This window comes from Danio rerio, chromosome 18 (genome assembly GCF_049306965.1).
Source record: "Danio rerio strain Tuebingen ecotype United States chromosome 18, GRCz12tu, whole genome shotgun sequence".
NCBI lineage: Eukaryota > Metazoa > Chordata > Actinopteri > Cypriniformes > Danionidae > Danio > Danio rerio.
In genome coordinates this window covers 20,577,501-20,603,462 of record NC_133193.1, presented here as the reverse complement: position 1 = coordinate 20,603,462, position 25,962 = coordinate 20,577,501, and the positions used below count along the sequence as shown (strand labels likewise).

Below are 25,962 nucleotides of genomic sequence, written 5' to 3'. Positions count from 1 at the left end.
TCTACTCAAAGCTTGAAGTCATGCTCGAATCTCAAAGAATATTTAACCTCTAAACACAAGTCGTGCTTCAGCCTGCTTTTGGAGGAGTTTGGTCACCCACTTGAATGAGTGCTCTCAGGCCTGTGTCAGTGTAATCTGGAGCATTCTCGGGTCTCGCTAAATCCCCGCGGTCATTTGCGAGCCAGAGACTCTTTTACCTCCAACCCATTCACCAAGCAAATTGCAGGTCTGCTAAAAAGTCGAACAAACTAACTTTCTCGCCCCACATTCAACTGCCTCCACCGATAGTTTTAAGTCTTTTTCAGCTGAACAGAACTGCCATTGTTAGCAGTCTGCTTGCTGTCACTTTTGAGCGGAACAAAGATAACTGCACGTAGATTGATGAAAAATTAATCCACAGATGTAAGCTTTTCATGTGGGGAGTGGATGGACGAGCGAAGCAGATGGAGAGGTAGACTATTTGAAATGGGGAATACAATGGGGGAATGTGGGAGAGAGCAAGAACGACAAAGAAAGAGAAAGCATACAAGAAAGAAAAGAGTGGGAGTTTGAGAAAATATTGGAGATGATTGTATCAAAGTGAGCGGGCGAGATAAATGATGACAGATTGAAAGAGAGGGAGAGAAAGAGAGTGGAGAAACAAAAAAAATATATATATATTTTTAGAGAGAGAGAGAGAGAGAGAGAGAGTCTGTCTTTCTTTAAGTCCCTCTTGATGCCCATGGCGTCCTGTGGCATATCTTATCCTGCCTTCCACTCAGACCTAGTTCCAGATGATAATGAGAGAGCGGGTCCTTTGCTGCTCAATCCCCGGCACCAGGGAGACGGAGGCAGGAGGCACACCACACACTGCCATTACCCCACTAATTGGGAGTCTAAATCATTTTGTCAGCTGTCAGTCAGAGGCAGGAATGAGGCAAGGAGACACCGGTGATGGCCGGCACTGGGATAGAAGTGACTCCCATGCTGAGCCCGGCTGAGCACAGAGATTGTGCTGGTGTTGTTTGGCTGGGGAGCAGGGTTTAAGAACACAGTGTCTGTCAGTCATCAGCTATGGGGTTTTTTTTCTGGGGGATGGACGGACGGTGTAAGGTGCTGAGGGCCAGGGGCTGTCAGCTCATTAATGCAGCTGGGAAAAATGGGCCTTTAGCACTGAGCTCTGAGCGTCCGCTGACACACACACTGCAATGGCAACAAGGACGCATGGACTTCTGCTTTTCCGCTGTGCAAATGTGTTCTTCGCCTTTCTAACTCATATGCTGCACTGTTGCGGAGAATCATTTGCAGGAAATTTCCTGTGGGAAGCTTTACAGAAATCCTCAGTTGGGATTTAGAGTCACACTTCACAAAACAGTGCTCGGGTTACAGTATGAAGTTACGTAAGTACAGAAATATTCTGTTAACTAGAATCCTACATTTTCCATAGGAAATGTGTCTGCCTTCCTGAGTGAAACTCACTGACATAATTATGGGCTTTAAAAAATGGATGACATGTCCCCACATTATTCCCCTTTTAAAAAATGTAGCTAAAATTGTTAATTTGTTAAAATGGATTGTTTCACATCTATTTGTTTAAATGGAGAGGGAATGGAGCCTGTAGGGCAGGGGTGGCCAACCCTGTTCCTGGAGAGTCACCTTCCTGTAGATTTCAGTTGCAACCCATATCAAACACACCTGCCTGTAATTATCACATGGTGTTCGGGTCCTAATTATTTGGTTCAGGTGTGTTTGATATGGGTAGCTACTGAAATCTGCAGGAAGGTGGCTCTCCAGGAACAGGGTTGGCCACCCCTGCTGTAGGGCATTGCTGGAGGGCTTCTGCTCTGCACAGTTTTGCTCCAATCCTAATTAAACACAGCTGATTCAACTAATCAAGTTGTTCAAGACTACTATAGAGACTACTAAGCAGAGGTGAGTTGGAGCTAAACTATCCAGAGCTTCGGCCCTCCAGGAATTGAGTTTGAGCCCATTGCTGTAAGGGAATGGAACCTGTACTTTCCAGCCACCAGGGAGCGATCACAAAATGTTGGTGTCACCTTTTTTTTTTTTCAAAAGACCTGATGAGCTCATTTGTCCTATTTTGACTGCTCTGCCATCATAATCAATTAAAATAACCCATCAAAAAGGCTTTAAGACCTAAAATCCCTCGTTGGCTGTCGTGACTTCAGCTAATCAGTTTTGGCCAATGCAAACTATTATTTTTCATGAGTCCAACATTCAGCTTCTAGAAAACATACTATCTGATGTAAGTGAAGTCATCTTTTGCTACTGTATTGTTTTTAAATAGAGAAAACAGTTTACAGGTAACTTTTATTTTAAATCTTGGACTTATTCTTGAAAAATCTTGAAACAATCATTAATAAAATGGCGTGAAGCACCAAAAGCCTCCCAATTGAAACTAATTTGAATACTAATTTGGCTGTTGTTATTATCCATAAATTTTCCATGAAGAGAGGCTGGAAAAATTGTGAAAAAAATGTATTATTGTTTTAATTCAAATGGTCAAAAGTTGAATGTGCTGGCCGGTTTATTATTTATAATTTACCTAAAAAAAATGACAATAGGCTTATTTTTCATTTAAAATGGATTCACATATATATATATATATATATATATATATATATATATATATATATATATATATATATATATATATATATAATCATATTAAAAAATATTTTTTTTTCATGTTTCTTTATTCTAAATCTGTAATATTTATTTTTGGTACATCAAAAAGTGTGTTTATAATGACCATCTGACAAGATAATTTAGCTAAGAACAGTGCTTAAAATGTATTTAAATCCCATAATTAAATTGAAAATGAGGCGTATAATTACAAAAAGGTCCCCTTTTTCAGGAAAAAGAACCACCCCTTTCACAGGGCTGGCTATGGGCCTGCGTCATGTTATACTAATGTTTTCAAAAGGTTATTAAAAAAAATTATTAGAACATTCTGTTCCCAATACATTAATGTTCTAAAAAAATTTGTCAGCATTATGATAACATTCTTTAAGTACAAATAATGTCCTAAAGAATAAGCATTTTTCTATGAACTATATGAGAACCAGTAGAAGTTCGTTCAGTCATTCATTTCCTTTTCGGCTTAGCCCCTTTATTAATCCGGGGTCGCCACAGCGGAATGAACCGCCAACTTATCCAGCACATGGTTTATGCAGCGGATGCCCTTCCAGGTGCAACCCATGTCTGGGAAACATCCATTCGCACGCATTCACACTCATACACTACGGACAATTTAGCTTAGCCAATTCACCTGTACCACATGTCTTTGGACTGTGGGGGAAACGCACCCGGAGGAAACCCACACGAATGCGGGGAGAACATGCAAACTCCACACAGAAACGCCAACTGGCCCAGTCGAGCCTCGAACTAGATACCTTCTTGTTGTGAGGTGAAAGCACTACTGTGCCACTGCGTTGCCACTAGTAGAAGTCATAACATTTTTGTAAAAATGTTACTCTATAAACCCTACAAGAATGTTAATTCCTAATTAATAATAATAATAATAAATTAGTAAATTTGTACTTTACTGGCTACCATATCAGTATCATCGAATAAATGCTTGTTTTTAGTGATTTATTGTTGACCTGATATGAAATAAATTATTTGCTATAAAGTTATGGATTGTTTGGATCCATTTCAGATGGTAGATTTACATGCTTTTGGCCATAAAGGTTTCCATTGTTTTCTTTCACATGCAGTAGACAAGTTGTCAGCAGTATGGGGGATTTGAAAAAAAAGAGGACTTTAAAGTTACAATTAATAAATACAATGTTTGTGGGTCTTTTGTTATCAGGCTAAAAAAAAAAGATATCAAGCTTTGTATTTATCAGCAGTTATATATTCTTAATCAGTTTCCATAAATTGGTATTGGCCAAATGTCTATGTTATTGCAGCAATTGTTGTTCTTTTGTATTGTTGAATGTAGTTGCTAGGGTGTTGCTTTACAGCTGCCAAAATGGGGCATTGTTATGCAGTTTCTAGGGTGTTAAGGGCTGTTGCCAATATCTTCTTGGTAACTTGCGAAAATATTCCTTGTAGCTTGTGTTTATTATAATAATCGTGGATTTGCCAAGGCGCTGTTATGAGGTTAAGGTGTTTTGAGTTGTTTACCACATTGTGGTTCGGATTTTACATTGCTGAATGACAGGCTTTGCTATGTTTTAGGGTATTCTTTGAGGTTCCTGGAGTATTGATGCACAATTGGTAAAATGTTATGGATAGTTTTGCATAATTGCTAGCATCCTTACAAGTCCATTGCATGCTTAAAAAAGAGAGTATGAACTTGCCTAAAAAGGAGAGGATGAATATTAGATTGTGAAAGGGATGTAGCAGATTGTGTGCAGCAAGGTTTTAAGGCTTTTAACGTCGCTCTGTTTTTTTCAGGGAGATGACTGTTCCCAAACCTGCCCATCTGGACTATTTGGGACTAACTGCACTTCCATTTGCCACTGCCACAACCAGGCGTCCTGCTCACCAATCGATGGCTCCTGTATCTGTAAAGAAGGTATGGCATAATGCGCTCTTATCCATATTATCCCTCATTTCTTACAGGATTAGCAATAAAGTCAAGAGATTGTGAGTTTACAACCAACCCGATAACAAGATTATACCTTGACCTGTATAAATAAATCAATGTACAATCAATAAATGCAATCACACAATAAGGAGAAGTCGTAATCTTAGCAATTGATTATTCTGGCTCTAATTAATCATTTTCCAATTCCCTCGAATAGAGATGTCAATGTTTAGAGAATTAACCCTGCCTGCAAACTGAATCGGCATGGCTAACAAGCTGTGATACTTCAAAAAACAAACACTCTGAATTCAGACACTCTGAAAAGAATATATAATATCCCCAACCACTGTCCATATATCCATTTCTGTCATTATAAAAAAACAACAGTGTTTCAGTATCAAAGGATACAAAGTCCCTTCAGGTCACTTTCAAAGAATGCATAACCACTTACACATATAGTGTTTTTAGGCTGTAAAAGCATAAAAAATGCAGTGTGAATACACAAGAGCCCTGTGAGCGCTGAGCGTTTGGCTGACCGCAGCTAACCGTACCTGCGGGACGAACCTCATTGTTGCATATACATGGACTCATCCAGAAAGGTCTGCACAAGCAGAGTATTCGCTCAGGTCCTTTCAGATTGGGAGGAAGCTCATTAGAGACAGTACCTTTAAAATCCTCATCCCATTCATAATGCAGAACCCCAGTGTGCTACACAACTTCTCTGCCTTTCCCACTCTGCTCTTATGTTGACCTCAAACCATGCATATATTCCTCTCATTGACTGCTTTGCGCTACGAGCCGAGGGAGACAAGATTCCTTTGGCTTCTGTCAAGACGTGACCTCACTTCCCCCCTTATTAATTGAACTCGGTTATAAACCAGAGACGGTTTATTTGGAAGAGGATGTACAATTATTGATTTTTTACACGTATACTATTTAAGGAACTAGGCTTATGATGGTATCACATTTTCTGGTGATTAGATTAGATTAGATTCAACTTTATTGTCATTACACATGTACAAGTACAAGGCAACAAAATGCAGTTTAGGTCTTACCAGCAGTGCAATAGCAGCAAGTGCAGGAAACAGGTATAAGTTATAAAATGCAGTTATTGAAAAACTATGGTGATATTTACAGATGGATTTACTATGAACATTATATACAGGCTGCATTAGATATGAACAGATTTACAATAAATGAATATGTACAGGTTGCTCTTAATAATCAGAAAAGTGCAGATAGATAAACATAATTACAGATGTATATGCACAGTGGGTATGTGCAGTTCGAATAAGTGAATCAGTGCAATGTAGTGCAATGAGTATGTGCAATTTTTTAATGTGCAAATGTTAAATAGTGCAGTGATTGTGAGGAGTATAAGTTAGAGGAGAGTGGGGGGTGGCATTTATGAATACTTGCTGAAGCTTTTATCACAATTTATGGTATTAACATGAAATTGTAGCTGCAAAAAAGGTTACTTTATCAGGTAAAATATAAAAAATATACTTAATTTATGTGGCACAGAGGTTGAGTAGTTAGCACTGTCACCTCACAGAAAGAAGGTCACTGGTTCGAGTCCCGGCTGGGCTATTTGGCATTACTGTGTGGAGTTTGCATGTTCTCGCCGTGTTCACGTGGGTTTCCTCTAGTTGCTCCAGTTTCCCCACAGTCCAAAGACATGCGGTGCAGTATATGAAATGAATAAACTAGTGTAGTTTATTAGTGTATGAGTGTGTTTGTGTTTGTGAATGTGAAAAGTGTATGGGTGTTTCCCAGTACTGTGTTGCAGCTGGAATGGCATCTGCTGCATTAAACATACTGGAATAGTTGGCTGTTTATTCTGCTGTGGCGACCTCTAAAACAAGCTAAGCCGAATGAATGAATGTATGAATGAATGAATGAATGTAATGTTTATTGTACATACATACTGTAAGTAAATAAAGTAGTTAAAGTTTTAATAAAATTAATTTGCAATAAGATTAAAAAATACAATAGGTTGTAGAATAAATTCTCATTAGTAAACATTAATGCATTGATACAATGAGAAAAAGCCACATTTATGAGTAACTTTGAATGAACTACTTAAATTATTTTGAACGACTACTGCTTTTGATTTTGATGTGCTATTAGTCACAAACTAAGACATTATCACCACGAGATTAATAAAAGCTTGTTTTTATAGTTAGTTTAGTCCAATTACCTGATGTTAACAAATGGAGCCTGACTGTAAAGTAGTAATGAACAATAGGCCTATGAATAGTATTTTTATAGCTGACACTTTCTATGAAGCTCATACTTTTAATAAATTTTAACTCTACATATAACTATTTATAATTAATTGTAATAATTTTATAAATGTATCTATAGACTCAACAAACCTTATACTGTATTATGACAGTTAGCTTTATATATATTTATATTTTAGTGTTATTATTACTTACACGTTCATAAGTATTAATTAGTTAGTCAAGATTGTATTTATAAAGATGTCATTTGCAAACACTATGCTGTAGTTATAAAGACTCATTAGTAATTTAACAGATTTTTTGCTGTCAAATAAATAATTGCTTTTATATTATTGATAAAAATCATGCTTTATAAATAGGGCTTGGTATCGATAAAGAAAAAAAAATGTGATATCAATAAGTATTGAATGTTTTTAACAATACATTTAGGAATATTAAGATTGTTTTATTATTATTTAACCACTATTACTAGCATTACTACATTATTGCCAACATTACTAAGACAAATAGTTTTAATTGTCAAAAAGTAAAATATTTAAACAAAATATCTCATCCCTTTATAATAAAATAACCAAAGGTGTTAAAAAGACTCATAAACTTGCATTGGTAAAGGTTAATCAACATCTGTTAGGTGTTAATAATAATGATACAGTACACCTCAAACTCTGTAAACCAAATAAATAATGATCATAAAATCTGAGCTTTCAAGATCCAACCATCACCTTGCTGCTGTTATACGGCACTCATTTTCGCATGTGTTGTTATTCTGACCTGAAGTGACAAGCGGGACTACGTACTTTCCTTCACCATTTTCTATGGTGTCTCACTTAACTAGGCGACCACCGACTGAAACCAGACCACGGCTGCAGCATTGCGCTTCATACCGAATCTACATACCTAATGTTTTTTTGTCGATATTGACAATAGTGTTCGGTCAATAAATACCAATACCAATTTTATTGTCCAACTCTATTTAAAAATACTTATTGTGAGTCACAACACTGTCACAACACTTTATAAATTCATCCTTAATGGCTTTCAAGAGTTCACACTTAGATATTGCTTGACAACTGTTAGCAGGTTTGGCATGCTGTCCCGGGAGAGAACCCTGAGCTCGGAGATAGTTGAGCCCAGGGCTCCCACCAGGTCCATAGAGCATGTGAGGGGAGTACGAGGTCAGGTGGTTCTCGAGAGCTCCCCTTTTTAAAGGAGGAAAGGAGGAGAAAGGGGGTGGATTGGGGGTTTCATCCGAAAACGAAGATAAGGGAGTTATATCTAGCTAGGCTACTTATAGTGAGTTAGGATAGATCTGATTGGCTAACTAATGAGTGTAGATAGGTGGCCAGCTGCAGTCAATTATATCACGTGCTCCTCTCGAAATTAGTTTAAAAACTTCACTTAATTAAAGTGAAAACAATTCCATATAAAGAGAGTTAGGTCATCACACTCATTGTGCTCATTAGGCATTTATAATCCAACCCAGGCTCATTCTGGAAACGTAGCCCCGCTGACGTTTCTGGAGACCGCGATTTACGTGGCCGGAGGTACGTAAAGGCCGTGTTTAGTTTTTTTTCGAGCGAACGCTGCGGGGTGGTGTGGCGCCGCTCCGCTCCGCCCCTCCTCTTCACACTCGCCGGCCGACGGCTCGCCTCCGAGTGGAGGGCTTTCCCGATGCAATCAGTTTGTTCGCTTAGCTCACAGCGTTGCGTCGGCGGAGCGGAGGCCCCGGAGGAGGAGCCGGCCGCGGTGGACGACGACCGGGATCGAGTCCGGGGAACAGCAAGTTCCGGAAATCAGGTAAGACGAAAAACGGAATCCGAAAAATAAGGATGAAAACGCGGTCGAAATCGAAGACGAGGGCTTTTGCTTTTTTTTTTTTCTGGACGGCTTTTGCGAACCGTCGCTCGGGTTTAGGAAAAGAGGAGGAGGAGGAGGAAGAGGAGGGCGGCCGAGTTAGCCGATCCGGCGGCTTTTCGCGCGGGAACGGCGCGGGCGCGAATGGCGCGAGCTCCCGAGAGGCTCCCGAGAGGCGCACAGCGGCCTCTCGCGGATCCGCGAAAACAAAAAACGCTCGAATACGCACCTCCCGGGACGTAAATCGCGGTCCGCAGAAACGTCCGCGGGGCTACGTTTCCACAATGAGCCCGGGTTGTTATAATCAGTTTATTGCAAATATAACTGATCTTTCAACTCTAAATTTAAGCATTTTATAAATGTGCAATATTAAAGAATAAAGAATACTAATAAAGAAGAAAACATGACAAACCATTTATAGAATTGTTATGATTGATTCACAAATACAATCACTACTGAATAATTTGTTCTTATATATAATGTATAATGTGTCATTAAAGTGCATTGAAAAAGTAAATGCAACCAGTGTAATTAAAAACAGATTTGTAATTCATTATAAGTATGAACTTCATAGAAAGTGTTACCTTTTTATTTAATATAATCATTTATATCATGTTTTCAATCAATATTTCAGCAGAATAGCATGTGAAAATGTCTTCAAGCATTTGGTGCTGTCATGAAACCACTGCAAATACAATCTAAATACTCTTATTGTCAGGGTCTGTGTTGTTCCATGTGTCTCTGTTGTCATGTGATTCATTTGTTCAGTTTTCCCACCTGTTGTTGATCTCAAGAGTTTCACATGCATCTCTGCCCTTTTTGTAAATATTCCTATTATGTACTGTGTATTTAAGTCCCTGTGGTTAGTGTTCCTCGTCATTCTATGTTGTCTATGTTGATTCCTGTGTGTCGATGTTCCCGTGTTTCCAGTGAGTGTTTTGTAAATAAATACGTGTTTTGATAATTCCTGCGGTCCAGTGCATTTATGATTGTGAAGTGAGCCAAGTCGTGACTCTTATAGAGCACTTAAAAGCATGTTAAAACGTACATAATTATTCATAATATTTTGAAAAGTCCATGATATTAATATTGTGCATGTTCAATAATATCTTGATATATTGAATTATTGAATACACAATGAACCAATGGTTGATCAGACAAATAAATTAACAAATGTTGCTACCGTCTCCCTTTGCATTACAGGTTGGCAGGGTGTGGACTGTTCAATCCTGTGCTCCAGCGGGACCTGGGGTTTGGGCTGTAACCAGACTTGTTTGTGTGCCAATGGTGCGGCTTGTGACCCAATCGATGGCTCTTGTACCTGTTCCTCAGGATGGAGAGGGGAGCGCTGCCAGCAGCCGTGCCCCGTGAGTCTTCCCGGGACTGGTTCCATCCTCTGTCTGCCAGAGGCTAGCAGGACTGGCCATTTGAATTATAAATATTTGTCATGACAGGGCAGTTTGAGCTAAGTGAGATTGTTTGTGTATGTGATTATTCAGGATGGCACATATGAGTTGGAGTGTCGCGAGCGTTGTGACTGTAACCACGCTGATGGATGTGACCATGTGAGTGGATTATGTCGCTGTCTGCCAGGATGGACAGGTGAGTGTGAGGCTGCTCATAAAATTGCATTAAAATGTTAAAGTGGGCTTTTATGATGCAACATAAATGCTTTGTGTGAATTACTCACCTCTTGTTCAATAAAAGGCCTTCATGGCATGAGGACACACTAAATTTATGAAAAGTGCCAGTAGACTTTCACAAGGGTACAAAAGATACTGTTCTTTCAAACTTTATAATCATCAAAGATCCATAAAAGTATTGCATCGCAGATTTTTAATGCCCCCAGTGACCCTGAACCACACAACCGTCATCAAGTGTCATTTTTTATTAAATAAAGTCAGGCTAATCGGGCTAATCGGGAGGCCCGGAAGAATTCCCGGTAGGCCGGTCCGTTTTTTGGCCTCGAAGGCCGGTGTCCCTAGCTCCAGAATCTTTTGCTCTTAGCAGTCACACTTTTTAAATTAATTTATTTATTTACTTGCACTATTTACTACAGTCTTCTTATTCATTATTTTACCGCAGCTCTGCTCTTTTTATATATAAAACCAGCCTGCAGGTTAATGATGATATAACTCAGATGAGTCATCTTTTAATATTCAACTATTGTGGTCTAGTGGTTAGCACGTTAGATCACAACGCCGCTGACCTGGGTTTGATCCTCGTCTGAGTATGTTGTTTTATTGTTTCATTTTTATTGTTAAGACATATAATACTGTTAGGGTTGTTTAACATTTAATGTTCTAAAGCAGCTGTTTTCTCAAAAAAAAGACGTGATAGTGTAATTAGCAACTGAATTGGAAATGACCTTATTTTAATATAGTCAGTCGTGAACTGAGGTGGGCCAGTCTGAGGCTTGAAACTCCAGGGCTGAAAAAGAGTCCCACTCCGGCCCTGAATAAAGTTGAATAAATAAGATTTACATTGATGTATGGTTTGTTACGAAAATGCTTTATTTGGTTAAGATAAAATTATTTTAATATCTAGAGTGCGATGGGTTTAAAAAACATCTAAATATTCAGAAAATTGCATTTAAAGGGGTCGTTCACAGAATATTTTTAAGGCTTGATTGTGTTTAAAAGATGCAAGGCAATGTGTGCTCATGCTTCACTTGAAAATCACGTTATTTTTTCAGATATCTAACTTTGATTAAATACAGCTACTATTCATGTAAACAGCCATATCAGTTTGAGCCTGAATCAGACAGAAAATGAAGAGGACAGAGCTGAACCTCATGCCAGCACTAATCTGGAAGAGATTCTGGAATCTCTCCTTTGTCAAATGCTAGCTATATATTTTTTTAATTTTCTGGAACATAATTGAAATTAAATTGTAAGCACTACTTTCTTTGTGTCATGTCCATTGGAAGCCCAGAATAAGCTCTGTGGAAATAGCAGCATTTGGACAGCATTCAGCTTTCTCTGCTAAGATAAAATAAAAAAAACTTATTGACCCCAATCTATATTAACACTTGTGTAAACCCTTTTGTTGATAGCCACACTTAGATGGTTGGATTTTGTTCCAATATAAATTAGATGGTATACAATTTTCAAGATGATCATGTACTAATTATAAGTAGTCTGTTTGCCTCAGGATCTTGTTGTTATGGTTAGAAGAAACCTTTATGAAGGTTCTTTTTGAAGATCTGTTCTGTTATCCTTCATAAGCACTGTTGGTGTGAAATCACATTGAAATCCTGCTGTTAAAGCTGCACTTCAGTGCTCTCTTCAAAAGCTGTGTGAAACAGACTTACTATTACTATTTATACTAGTGCTAATTATTTTAAGTTAACCACTAAGATGTTTTTCGGAAAATAAAAAAAAATCAGGCACAGGCCAATTATTTAATTACATCTTGTTTGTATGTATGTTTTCATACATAATAATATCCAATCAACCAAAAACATGGCTGCTACTCGATTCATTTAAACATGTGGTCAAGAAACTGAAGTACTTACCAAGCATCAGATTGGAGGGTAAATGAGGTATAACTAATTGAATCAAGGTGTGTTCATGGTTGTTGTTGCCAGAAAGCCTGGTTTGAGTATTTCTGAAATTGCTGTGCTGTTGTGAGTTTGCATTCACAACTCTAGAGTTTTCAGTGTATGGAAGAAAAAAAAAAGAAAATGTCAAATGTGAGGCAGTTCTTTGGATGCTAGAGGTCAGGGGAGGATATTTAAACCGATAAAATGGCAAAAGAGTCACAAATAATCACTCGTTGCACCCAAGGTCTTTGAGGAGCATGTCTGAACACACAACAGAAGACATTTTGAAGAATGTAAGATTCTGGAACACATTTGAGTTTCAGTAGGAAAAACAAACACTACTAAAGTCAATGGTTACCGGCTTCCAACATTTTTTTTAAATAACTTCCACATTTTTGACACTTAAATTGGTTTTGGACAAGTGTAGGGGGTGTAAACAATGGCACAATTGTCAGTTTTGGGTGAACTATCTCTTTAAATAGCACCTAGTTTTCATTATAAAACGTCATAATTTGGTTTTGGGGGTCTCCAACAACAGGTTGATATGCATGCAAGGTCGAAAAACACTTTCATTATCTTATAATATATATATATTCGCTCAGCAATTTATTTATTTCCAAACCCCTCCTTAGTGTGATTCTAATGTGCTTATTGGTCCGCTGACCCTGTGATCAGTCGACTGCATTCAGCGTGAGACAGGGAGAAATGTCCACCACCTAAATGAAGTGGCAGAGAGTGTTTGTGAGCCCAATGTAGGAATGGATTAAAGCAATTAATTTAAACACCAGGATATTACTCTACTCTTAACACTAAGCCCAAGTAATAACAACGACACACATTCAATATTAATCCACACCGTGGGAAATGTTGAACTTTTTTGAAAACTGACCACGCCTTGCGTGTGAGTAACAGTTGATGGTGGCTATAGCAAAGACAAAAGGTAGAAGATCGCGAGTTCAGAAACACATTTCAATCAGTAAATGAAGAAGGATGCCTCACATTTTCGATGTGATTTTTGACACAATATGTGAACAGCCCCATACAGATTTAACCTGATAGACACAGTACAAGGACTGATCTATAATAGTTAAATGATTACAAGCCACGCGGGGCGATTACAACTTACAACACACAATTAAATACATATTTTGCACACTAGTAAAAACAAGGCAACAATTTTAATTATACTTACATGTTATGATCTGGAGGAAGAAGAAACTGATCCATATGAACTGTAACAGTTACTGGCAAAGTCCTTGTCAAAGTCTGACTAAGTTCCATACATAATAGTCTCTGCTGCTCCTTCCTTTTATAGCAAACGGGTGACGAGTCCCGCGCTGCAGTGTAGGTTATTGTATCAATTATAAGAAAAATGACAGGAACAAACACAGCACTGGCTGTCTATACTGTGGTGTTGTTGTGAAAATGAGCTTTAACTCTTTATTCCCTGCAGCCAAATCTTCATCTGTCATTGTACATTATCTTCACGTCATGATCAGTCCCGTGATCCTCAGTGCTCTGCTGTCTGAATCAAAAGCGCATTCACATTTTACCGGATCCAGTACTACATATTTGGTGATGTCGTAGATGCGATCAAGCAAAAGATCCGAACCCAACACGATTCATTAATTCGACTTGGTCTTGTTGTAGGTCTTAAATCATTTTAAACAGGTTCTAATTTTCCTATGTCTATGTAAAGCTACTGAGATAATTCAACAATATGTTTATAAATAGAAATACTCTATTTATAGAGTATTTCTATTCATAAACATATTGTTAAATTATCTTCCTTAAAACAACATTTGCTTTTATTGGTCTTTTAATGTTTTTACTGGGCCATTAGAAAAAAATCCTTTGCGTTTAGCCTTGTGTAAGTCTGAAATTTAATTTATAATAGACTTAAAAAGGTCTTAAAAAGTCTTAAATTTGACTTGAAGTCTGTAGAAACCCTGATATATATACACTTTGAAAGTCAACAGTCAATTTTATGTAGTTAACTCAACATTTATTGAAAGTTAATTCTGCTCATTTGAAAAGAGTTTTGGACTGAGTGTTGAAGGTAATGAGTTAATTAAATAAATTAAATTAATCAGCTTCAATAGAGTAAGTTCACAGTAGCTGTATAGATACGTTTTTTGTTTTTTTTTTAACTCAAATGGTTTGTTGCAATCGGTTTCCCTTAAACAGTTTGAGTTGCCTTAAAGGTGCAGTAGGTGATCTTCCACAATGCTAACAGCTTAGCATAAATCTCTGAATCACAATCCCTTCCCTGCCATCTAAAGCCACGCCTCCTTAAACATGAGCACAGCAAAAGAACCTTCTCTCATGTGTTAAAAGCAACTAATGCTTGTCAGGCGGCGTGCAAGCCAAACTGACATGCTATTTTAGAGTGAATATTTAGAGTTGCATGGTAAACAATATAGGGAGAGACTAGGCGGAATAGTGGTATTTGCTAATTAAACTAATTAAAATCTACATTATCGATGCTGTAAAAGGTCCCTTATGAAAATAGTCTTATCAATCTTTCACCGGAAGATTTTAATGGATGAACAACACTTCTGTGAAGATATAACCCATTTGTAACAACAACATCCAACATTACATCAGCTTTGCGTGAAGCTAAGATAGTTTTAAAACAGAACATTACCTGTCTAAGAGAAATCCTTCAGCCATGGTGTCATCCTTTCTCCAGCATGCAAAGGTAACTCCAATATTGATTCAGGTTTTTAAAAAGTTTTGATTCAGCAGGTTTTTACCGATTGCGCATGTGCACTCTCTCTCTCTCTTGTGAACGCGCAGCATGTCTATGCACAAACGGCGGTCAGCGGAGCTGCGTACAAAAGGCTCCGCTGTTGTACAAATCTGCATTTGCTGACAGACAGTTTGGCCTATCGGAATTATGAAAGATGTCGGCCCAACTCTATTTAATTGGTAGAACATTTTTTAGTTTTAAGGATGGGTCAATCAGTAAAACCAGTTGGGTTTAGGGAAGGAGGAGAGGGAGGGTTGGTCGGCCAATTGGCCGGTCAGCCAGTCAGCCAGTCAATCATTTAGTCATTCAGTCAGTCGGACAGACGGTCCCTCGAAAGCGGCCTCCGGCAGCTTTACGCGAGAACAGTGCGGACGCCAACAGTGCTCGGATTCGCGAAAACAAAAACTGCACAAATACGTACCTCCTGGGAAGTATCTTGCGGTCTCCAGAAACGTCCGCGGGACTATGTTTATAGAATGAGCCTGGGTTGAAAAATACTTACATCTATAAATACATTTAGATCATTTTCTTTAATCATTACTATTGGAATGTGAAGAGACTTCACATTTTTTGTTGTGAACCAGCACAACAAAAAATGCCTCTGAAGACAATCACCTACTGCACCTTTAACTTATTATGTTTTAGAGTACTCAGTTGCTTTGAGTTCTCTTCATTTATTGGGCTTTATAGTACTCAAATTGCTTTGTTTACTCCAATGAATTAAGTCCACAGCACTCATTAGGATTAGTTTTTTAACTTAAATGGTTAGTTGCAATCAGTTTCCTCAAAAGATGTTACTTAATCTCCACAATCCATAATGTCCCATAATGGAGCTTAATACATAAATAAACACTTGTGAATCTCAAAGCATGGGAAACCGTTAATAGTTATTTAACATTTTATACAGTGTATATGGCTTTATCGAAAAAAACATTGCAGAATAAATCTTTTAAAGTAATCCAGTCTTAATCTAATTGATGTGTACTCCTAAAAGTATTATTTTTGGTCCAGGGGGAGATGCATGTTTTTTAATAATAATTCTAAACTGTAAGCAGTTGCACATATTTATTTAATCTCCTTGTAATGTGGTACATTTCAATCACTCTATGTGTGTGCGTGCATTCGTCAAATCATTCTATACAGGACCCCCATCCCTCCCAGAGGTACCATCACAGGACTCGCAGCCTGCAGGCAGATTAATATGAAATCTCTCAAAGCATGAAGCATTTATAATAACTGTTGCTAAACATGTTAGCTAATTTGATTGCGCTGACCCATAATGAAGCCGTCGTTCTGCGTCGTGTTTATCCAGCTTTCACACTGCGCTTACACCTTCTGTCGCAGTACAAGAAAGACATTCGACAGACAGCGGACATGCTTGAATATCACAGAAGGGCTGTGTTTACACATTCTCCAGCTTTACAGTAGCACGCAAACACGTTGTACAAAAGAAAGCAGGTATACAGGAGGAAGATGTGGATTTGCCTGGGGGCACCTCCATAACACTCTCCGTTCAGGTCTCCAAACCCTGGCCATGTGTATTGGGAAATGATGTGGCTTTCATTATCTGCAAGAAGCAGCCAGATACGCAGAAATCTCACGCTCTGCATCGTGCCCAGGTCTCCGCCATCTGCCAGGCCTAATGGAGTCACCAGGGTGCAAATAGGCCTCCGAGACTGCGAGCATCTGAACAAAGAGACTATGCAGAGCAGTGATTTATGGAAGCTATGGAGAGAGACGGAGCTAGACGTTCATACGAGTGTGAGAAGAGAGTGTCAGGTCTGAGACTTTAAGAGAACGGGCTACACACAAGGTGGAGAGAGACTGCGGAATAATATGGGAAGGAACCTCACGTGGAGCCGCAAATGTGTTTTTGAGGCTGCTCATTTAAAACGGTTGTGTCATCATCAGATCTTTTGGAACAAGAGTTGTTTGTCTCAAAACTTTTTGTTTTCAGTTTATTGAAACTTTGGCGAAAGTGGATTGTATTGATACCATACTAAATGATAACTGATTAATTGAACAGTAGTATTTCAATTTGAAATTGAATGAAGTTGCACTATAAGTAAAATGATGTTGAATTGTATTACTAAAAAAAGGTAACACTTAAAGCTAATAATAATAACTGCACACTATAAATCATTCATTAAGTACACTACCTGACAAAAGTCATTGTCATCAATCCCAGGTATAAGAGCAACCAATAATATTTTGACTTCTAGTTGATCATTTAGAAAAATGGTTGAATTTTTCCAGTGAATCATCTGTTGAACTGCATACCAATCATCAAAAATACGGCAGAAGACCTATTGGAACCCACATGAACCCAAGATTCTCACAGAAATCAGTCAAGTTTTGTGAAGAAAAAAAAATCATGGTTTGGGGTTACATTCAGTATGGAGGAGATGTGAGAGATCTGCAGAGTGGATGGCAACATCAACAACCTGAGGGATCAAGACATTTGTGCTGCCCATTATATTACAAACCACAGGAGAGGGTTAATTTTACAGCATGATACGCTCCTCATATTACAGTCTTCACTCAAGTTTCTGAAAGCAAAGAAGGTCAAGGTGCTTCAGGATTGGCCAGCCCTTTCACCAGAGATGAACATTATTGAGCATGTCTGGGGTAAGATGAAGGAGGAGGCATTGAAGATGAATCCAAAGAATCTTGATGATCTCTGGGAATCCTGCAAGAACGCTTTCTTTGCCAATCCAGATGACTTTAATAAGTTATATGAGTCATTGCAGAGATTTATGGATGCAGTCCTCCAAGATTATGAGAGTCATACACAATATTAATTCTTCTTCCACTGCATCATGACTTTATATTCTATACTGTACATTATTTCTGTTAAGTGACAAAACTTTTGTCTAAGCAAAGTCAGACCTTACTGTCCTAATTAAATAATTAAAAATCAAGGCATGATCATATTATATTTTGGTAAAATCAGCGTAATCTAGGGGCCTTTGTTTTTCATATAAGCCACTTCTGACACAAAATGATCAACTTAAAGCCAAGTTATTATTTGTTGTTCCTAAAACCTGGATAGTCGACAATACTTTTGTCAGGTAGTGTATTAGGAAGTAGATAATTCATCATTTGTTGAGCATTAACTCTTCAGAGATAGAATACAATAATTTTATTTTAAGATAAGGTTGCAGATTTGTTTTCTATTTGATAAAATTGTACAATTTCATGTTTGTGTCTTAAAATCATTTTTTTTTATTCTGAATCACTCTGTCTTTCATTTACTTTTTTCAGAATATAACTGAGCCTTTATTTGTCATTTGTAAGAGATTTAAATTGTCCTCACTTTAGATAAGCTCACAAAACAAAGTCTATAACACATTTACTAACATACAGAGTATGCAAATATTACTATAGACCGATGAAAAACATGTATACATGTTCATTAGAGTTGTTTATTAATGCATTTACTCATTCCGAATTATCTTTAAAACCACCAACTGCTTTTAATGAACTGTTATAGAAGTAATACAATAATTAAATTAGTATTGAAAATGTAATCATTAACAAAGAGTGAAAACACAATCATTGAGAACATTATTTAAGTCAAGAATACAGTGTTTAAAAACATATTTCTACTCTGCTTACTAATGTATATTAATATAGAGTTAATGCAAAAAAATGAATTAACTATTTGTTATTACTTAATAAATGTTTCAAACTGTGCAGTTATTTTTTAGTGTAAAAAAGTATACTGAACCATGTATGTGAATTGTACATTTTAAACTGAATTAATATTGCATTTCTCCAAATTTGTGTTAGTTAATAGTACATTAAGAGAAAACTGGATTTGCAAATGCTGAAATCAACACAAAGTAACTTTTATCAATGTCTCTATAGTATTTCTAAACTTTATTAATGATACAGCACACTCTCACACTTCATTTGCTTCTGTTTTGGAACATTTGATGATTATGTAATCAAAATAAAATATGTATTGCAGTGATGAAAAACTGAAATCGAATGCATTTCTGATGTGTTTATATGTTACTGTCATCTGCATAAATAAATCAATTCGCTTTCTCATCTTACTAGCTTTAAATATGCATCTTTACTGATTAATGAATGCATAAAGTGACCAGATGGATATAATGCAAATATACAAAAGCCGACCATGACATTAAACATAGTTTTAACCACTTGAGGTTCTAAAAATTATTTTTACATTTTTATTTAATTTAACATTATTTTAAATATTTTAGGATTTCTAATTTAATTGTACATAAATCATATTGGAGACGTGCCAACAATTTAGTCTATGATATTGGTCAGTTTTAAGTCATTATTATTGACTAGAGCAGGGGTGCCAAAACCGGAGAAGGGATGGTGCCCTGCATAGTTTAGCTCCAATTTCCTTCAACACACCTGCCGGGAAGTTTCTAGTATACATAGAAAGAGCTTGATTAGCTGATTCATTTGTGTTTAATTGGGGTTGGAACTAAAGTATGCAGGACACCGGCCCTTCAGGGCCGAGTTTGGGCACCCCTGGACTAAAGCATTTATTAAGTTGTAAACCTAAGAAATACTTGTCAAAGCTAAATGAAATCTGTACAAAATATAGTTTGTCAGACAATTATAATAATTATTATCATTAGTAGTCGTTATAGTAGTAGTATTCATTCATTCCTTTTCTTTATTGGCTTAGTCCGTTTATTAAACTGGGGTCGCCACAGTGAAATGACCCGTCAACTTTTCCTGCATATGTTGTACACAACAAATGCCCTTCCAGCTGCAACCCATCACTGGGAAACATCCATACACACTCATTCACACACATACATTACCTTCAATTAAGCTTACTCAATTCACCTATATGTCTTTGGACTGTGGGGGAAAGCCATGCGAACTTGGGGAGAACATACAAACTCCACACAGAAATGTCAACTGACCCAGCCAAAGCTCGAACCAGTGACCTTTTTGCTGTGAGGCAATTGTTCTACTCGCTGCGTCACTGTGACACCTATTCTTCTTCTTCTTCTTCTTCTTCTTGTTATTATTATTATTATTATTATTATTATTATTATTGTTGTTGTTGTTGTTGTTGTTGTTGTTGTTGTTGTTGTTGTTGTTTTTATTTTTATTGTTATTATTATTTGCTTGTTGAATATTAAATGAATCTATTCTATATCCAGTGTAAATTATTTGGTGATGCAGTAATAGTACAACTTTAATGCATTTTTAAATTTAAAATGTTTAAACTTTTTAAAAGTATGTGCGTGCGTGTGTGCGTGCTTGCATGCGTGCGTGCGTATGTGTGTGTATATAGTAATGCCCATTTTACCGAACAGCTAAAAACATTTAAAAAGTATACTTAAGATACAGGACTAGTTTAAAGTAATACTTGCAAATTGTTTGATTTGTTCTATTGATTAAGTAATTTTCATTAAAACATTAAAATGTTTCACCAATAGAATGATTCATTAGCAAATCTAATTTTCACACATACTTATCCATTTATCACAAACTGGAAAGGTCACCAAAAAAAATGGCCCAAATGTATAATTACAAAAGCATTTATGTAAAGTAAAAGTCCTAAGGCCCAGTAAGATGGTGTATTGGTCTAAGAGTGTGCACTGTCAAAAATATTAGTTAATTAACAGTTTCCATATTTTTGTTCCATTTATATACAGTTGAAGTCAGAGTTGTTAAATCTCCTGAATTATTAGCCCCAATTTTTCTTTAACGGAGAGAAGATTTTTTAAACACATTTCTAAACAAAATAGTTTTAATAACTCATTTCTAATAATTGATTTATTTATCTATGTCATGATGACAGTAAATAATATTTGACTAGATATTCTTCAAGACACTTCTATACAGCTTAAAGTGACATTTAAAAGCTTACCTATGTTAATTAGGTTAACAAGGCAGGTTAAGGTATTTAGGCAAGTTATTGTATAACAATGGTTTGTTCAGTAGACCTTTGAAAAAATATATAGCTTAAAGAGGCTAATAATTTTGACCTTAAATGTTTTTTTTTTAAAAACTAAAAACTGCTTTAATTCTAGCCGAAATTAAACAAATAAGACTTTCTCCAGAAGAAAAAATATTAGCAGACATACTGTAAATAATTTACTTGCTCTTTTTAATATCATTTGGTAAATATTAAAAAAATAATAATAATAAAATTAACTTCAACTGTGTTTATTTGCTCTGTCAAATTTTGATAAAGTGAAATAGTAAAATGTTCCAAGTGGTGCTCGCTGCAGAGCCATTTGAGGAGAGCTGAGCTCCAGCGAGGGGGAGCTTAAGCTTGAGCTCCACCTTTTTTGCACTTCTTCTACGAGTGATGTCACTGGGGGTAGGGTTAGGGGTGGGGTTGGTGTACGCATTAAAAAAGCTTACAGGAGGAGGAGCGACAGCTCATGCTCCCCCTCGCTGGAGCTCAGCTCTCCTCAAATCGCTCTGCAGTGAGCACCCTCTCAAATGTTCTGGCAGCTTATTACAAGGTTTTTGTAGCATAATATACAACACCAACCCAGACAACATATCACTTTAAACTATTAAAAATGTTAATAAAAGTCACCTTTTCCAACTTTCTAAGCTTAAAAGTCATCAGAAAAGAAAAATCAAGGTCTCATAATGCTATTCAAAAGCATAAATAAATAAAATAATAAATAAAAACATGAATCACAAAATACGAAAAACTGCTACCTTAAGGATATTTTCTACATTGTGTATTGAATTAATATAATCACAAATAACATACAGTATGCCCTTTAAATTGTTTTTAAAAAAAAGGAAAACAGTAGTAGTTGCCATATTTTGGTTATAAAAAGAAAAACGGTGACCAAAGATGTAAGGAGTGATCACATATTTCAAGGACAGTCAAGTTGAGAGTGTATTCTCTGAAAAGAAAGAAAGAAATAATAGAACATGTGAGACGGGAATTAAATGGACACTTTCACTAAAACCGTATGTGTGCCTAATGGGGGTTGGAAAGGAAGGAGACTAAGTAACCAAGACAGAGAAAGGATGTGCGATATTAGGAGCTCCAGGGGCTCTAGACTGAAGGATTGTACGTATAACACCAAGTGCCCTAGCATTACACGTGTGCGCCGTGTGTCCACTTAACATGTAAAGTGCACTGGAAAGTGATGGTGTATGATGGTACTCGCTCTTCCTCATTAATTGCCTCCCAGTCCCTCCGGCAAGTTCTCTTCAAGAAAAGTCGCATATGCAGACAGGCAGTCACTTCTCCTCTTTCTTCTGCTCAAAAAGCCCCTCTGTTTGTCACCATTAGGCTTTCAGGGCACTCCTCCATTCTCATTCATTGCTGACAATAAAGGAAGTGCAGGAGATTTTTTTTCTGCCCATCCCAGCAGAAGCTCAAACAGACCTGCCACCCGTTTGAAGTGCAATAGCTGGGCTTGTCTTTATCGTCGCCCCTCGTCCGGCCACTAAGGTGGAGCAGGTATGATGCCTGTCCCCTGAAGTTTAGACCTGGCTTAATTCAAAGCCTTGGGACTGATACTATTTTAATGGGCTGTGCCATGCGCTCAATCTCCGTCAAAGGAAATTGCAAATGAGCTTCCTGAGCCGCAGCTTGAAAGAAAGTGTGAGATTATGTATGTATGGATGCATGTGTGTGCACATTTTTTCTCCTTTCTTTATCAATTATGGGGTGTGAAATGTATAGATGCTAATTTATTGAAGTTATTTTATTAAAGCAGTGAGCCACTTGAGGATAAGCATCATTTACACTGAAGCTAAATGATCTACTTATGGTGTAATGGTGGTCAGATCACTTTAGTGCGTGGAGAAGTGGCTGTTGGCTTTTTGTAATCACTGCAATGATCCTAGTGCTATATGTACTGTATACAGGGGTGTGGGACATTAAAAATTCATTGATTCATTCATTTTCTTTTCGGCTTAGTCCCTTTCTTAATCAGCGGAATGAACCGCCAACTTATCCCAACACTGGTAAACACCCTCTTTCACAAACATACTATGGCCAATTTAGCTTATTCAGTTCACCTATACCACATGTCTTTGAACTGTGGTGGAAACCGGATCACCCAGAGGAAACCCATGAGAAGAACATGCAAACTCCACACAGAAATGCCAACTGACCCAGCTGGGGCTCAAATCAGTGACCCTCTTGCTGTGAGGTGATTGTGCTACCCACTGCGCCACAGTGATGCCCACAATGAAAATTAGACTTAATGAAACACAATAATATGGTGTAGGACCTCCTTTATGCTGCCAATACAGCATCGACTCATCTTTTTAACTGTCAGATAGAAGCCCTGAACAGTAGCTAGACGGCTTTTGAGCCCTTCTTCTTGCAGAATAGTGGCCAGATCAGGTCACTAAAGTACGTGATGCTGGTGGAGGAAAATGTTTTCCGACTTGCTCCTCCAAAATACACCAAAATGGCTCAATAATATTTAGGTTTGGTGACTGTGCAGGCCATGAGAGATGTTCAACTTCACTTTCAAGTTAATCAAACCACTCTGTCACCAGTCTTGCTGTGTGTATTGGTGCATTATCATCCTGATCCACGGCACCGCCTTTAGGACACGATGTTTGAACCATTAAAGGCACCCATTTAGCACAAGTATTGGGCCTAGGGAATGCTATGATATTGCAGCCCAAACCATCACTGATTCACCCAAGTGCATCATTCTGGACATGCAACAGCTTGTGTGGTATGCTTCTTTGGGGCTTCTCCACACCGTAACTCTCCCGGATGTGGGAAAGACAGTGAAGGTGGACTCATCAGAGAACAATACATGTTTCCTTTTGTCCACAGCCCAAGATTTTCGCTGCTGGCACCATTGAAATCGATGTTTGACATTGCCATGAGTGACCAAAGGTTTGGCTGTAGCAGCCCAGCCATGTATATTAACCCCGTAGAGCTCCCAACGAACAGTGCACATTTGATTCTGCAGTGAGATGAGCAGCTGTGGTTTTAGGTTTTTTGGATAAAATCCAAGTTAGCACCCAGACATCCCATTCAGATAGCTTGCTCCTGCGTCCACAGTTGCTCCTGTTGGATGTGGTTCATCCTTTTTGCTGGTATGCTGACATTAGCCGGGACATCTTGGCTCTTCATACATCACCAAGACTTGCTGTCTTAGTCAAAGATGCGCAAGCGACAATTTTTCCTCTTTTGAAGTCTGATATATCACACATAATGTTTTGTACGTTGAAATATTTTAAAGGGCCACGAAAACCCCCCTGTTTCAGCTGGGTGTTTTCACACCTCTAGTTTGTAAAAAGTCAGGAAAGTGGGTGTGTCCGGCTCTGTTTAGGGGGAGTGTCAGAGGAATAAAAAGGCTTAAAAATGGAAGTTTCGGTTTGGGCATATGCTGATTTTCACTGAGGCAAAAAAAAAAACAACACACAGACGCAGGGCAAAATGACAGTGACTGTGTTTACATGGACATTAGTAATCAAATTTTTTGCCAAATTATTAAATGGTGGACTTTAACTGCAGTTTGGCACTTTCATTTAGGAACATTTCATCCATGCCCCTCATGACAAACAAGATATTTGATTTGAGGAATTGCTGGAAGCATGTATTTTTAATGGAATGTTTGATACTGCACGGCGAATGAGTTCTGTAACTTAGATGCACTCGGTAGGTAGTGCCAGAAAGCCATGTGTGTTATTCCTGTCACAAAATAGGGCAAAAATCCTACTCGACGGTAATAGTTTGATCGCAGTGTTTACATGTTTACACTCGGAGAGCAGCTCAGAGAGCACGCTGATTAGTTTGAACCAAGTCTTTCTCATGAATTAATGCTGCACCCTCAGAGATTCAGAGATGTCACGATGCACTCGCAGGTACAGAGAGCCAGTTTCCACGCTGGAATACATGCAAGTATCTAATCAGCATGACGCAGCGTCAAAAATTTGATTAAAAAATTAAAACGAATTTGCTCAAAATAACACAAAATTCTCTTATTTTGTGAAATATATGTGTCCTAATAGTGTTTTTAGCAATGTGGGACACATATATGAATGTCAACAGCTCAGAAAATGGGTTTTGGTGTTTCGTGACCCTTTAAGCCAGGGGTCACCAATCCTGGTCCTGGAGGGCCGGTGTCCCTGCAGGCTTTAGCTCCATCTTGCCTCAACACACCTGCTTGGATGTTTCAAGTATACCTAGTAAGACCTTGATTAGCTTGTTCAGGTGTGTTTGATTCGGGTTGGAGCTAAAAACTACAGGGCACCGGCCCTCCAGGAACAAGTTTGGTGACCACTCCTTTAGGCTGTAAGAATGGGTTTTTACCACAGCGGTTAGAACTGTAGTTCTGCCAAGCGACTAAAAAGTTATCAGTATGATGGTAAAAAACCATACATTTCTAGTCAAACCATTCTTCTGCAATCTCATACCAAAAACGAAAATAAGGGCAGTATTAATAGCAATAAATATGGCAGAGTGTTGATATTATGTGATTGTATTGTATTGCAATATGGAACAATTAAGTGTTGATGTTAAATCAAAAGTAATTCACAAATACTTGAAAATGAAATGATTTAATGATAATAACTTGCTATGGTTACAACTGTATTAATCACAAAATGAGTGTTTAAAATGATAAAATATGAAATGATAAAACATATGATATAAATTGTATCCAGCTTAAATGTAAAAATAAAGTTACCAAAGGTGTAAGGAGATACACAGGGGGAGGGAAAGAGAGACAAAGAGAGCAGGCCCAGAAGTTAGCCTGAGTGCAGTAGAGTCAGAGAAGATACACTCCAGAGGAGGAGAGGAGCAGAGCAGGAGAGCACAGAGACAGAAAAAGTCAGGCCAGGAAAAGAGACAGAGCAGAGTTTTACACCTATTTTGTATCTTTCTTGACCATGTGATCAAAGCCCAAATGCTGAGACATTCAAACTCACCAATCAACATGTGACCACATCATAAAACCCCCAAAGTCCACATACCAGGCCCTGATCGTATCACTGTCTGCCTTTGGAGTCAGTATGGAGCTTCTTTGATGAAAGACATGTTTTTCCATTTAAACAAATGCATATGATAGTT

At 37.7% G+C, this 25,962-nt stretch overlaps 1 protein-coding gene across 2 annotated transcripts in view; it reads left to right on the top strand.

Moving 5' to 3' along the window:
* Positions 1-25,962, top strand: part of megf11 (multiple EGF-like-domains 11) — a 264,017-nt gene that overhangs the window by 188,396 nt on the left and 49,659 nt on the right. For both annotated transcript variants that reach the window (XM_021467800.3, XM_009293604.5), the window contains exons 12-14: positions 4,405-4,525; positions 9,841-10,004; positions 10,137-10,239. In XM_021467800.3, coding sequence (XP_021323475.1) covers positions 4,405-4,525; positions 9,841-10,004; positions 10,137-10,239 — 388 coding nt within the window. The remainder of the gene's footprint in view (positions 1-4,404; positions 4,526-9,840; positions 10,005-10,136; positions 10,240-25,962) is intronic.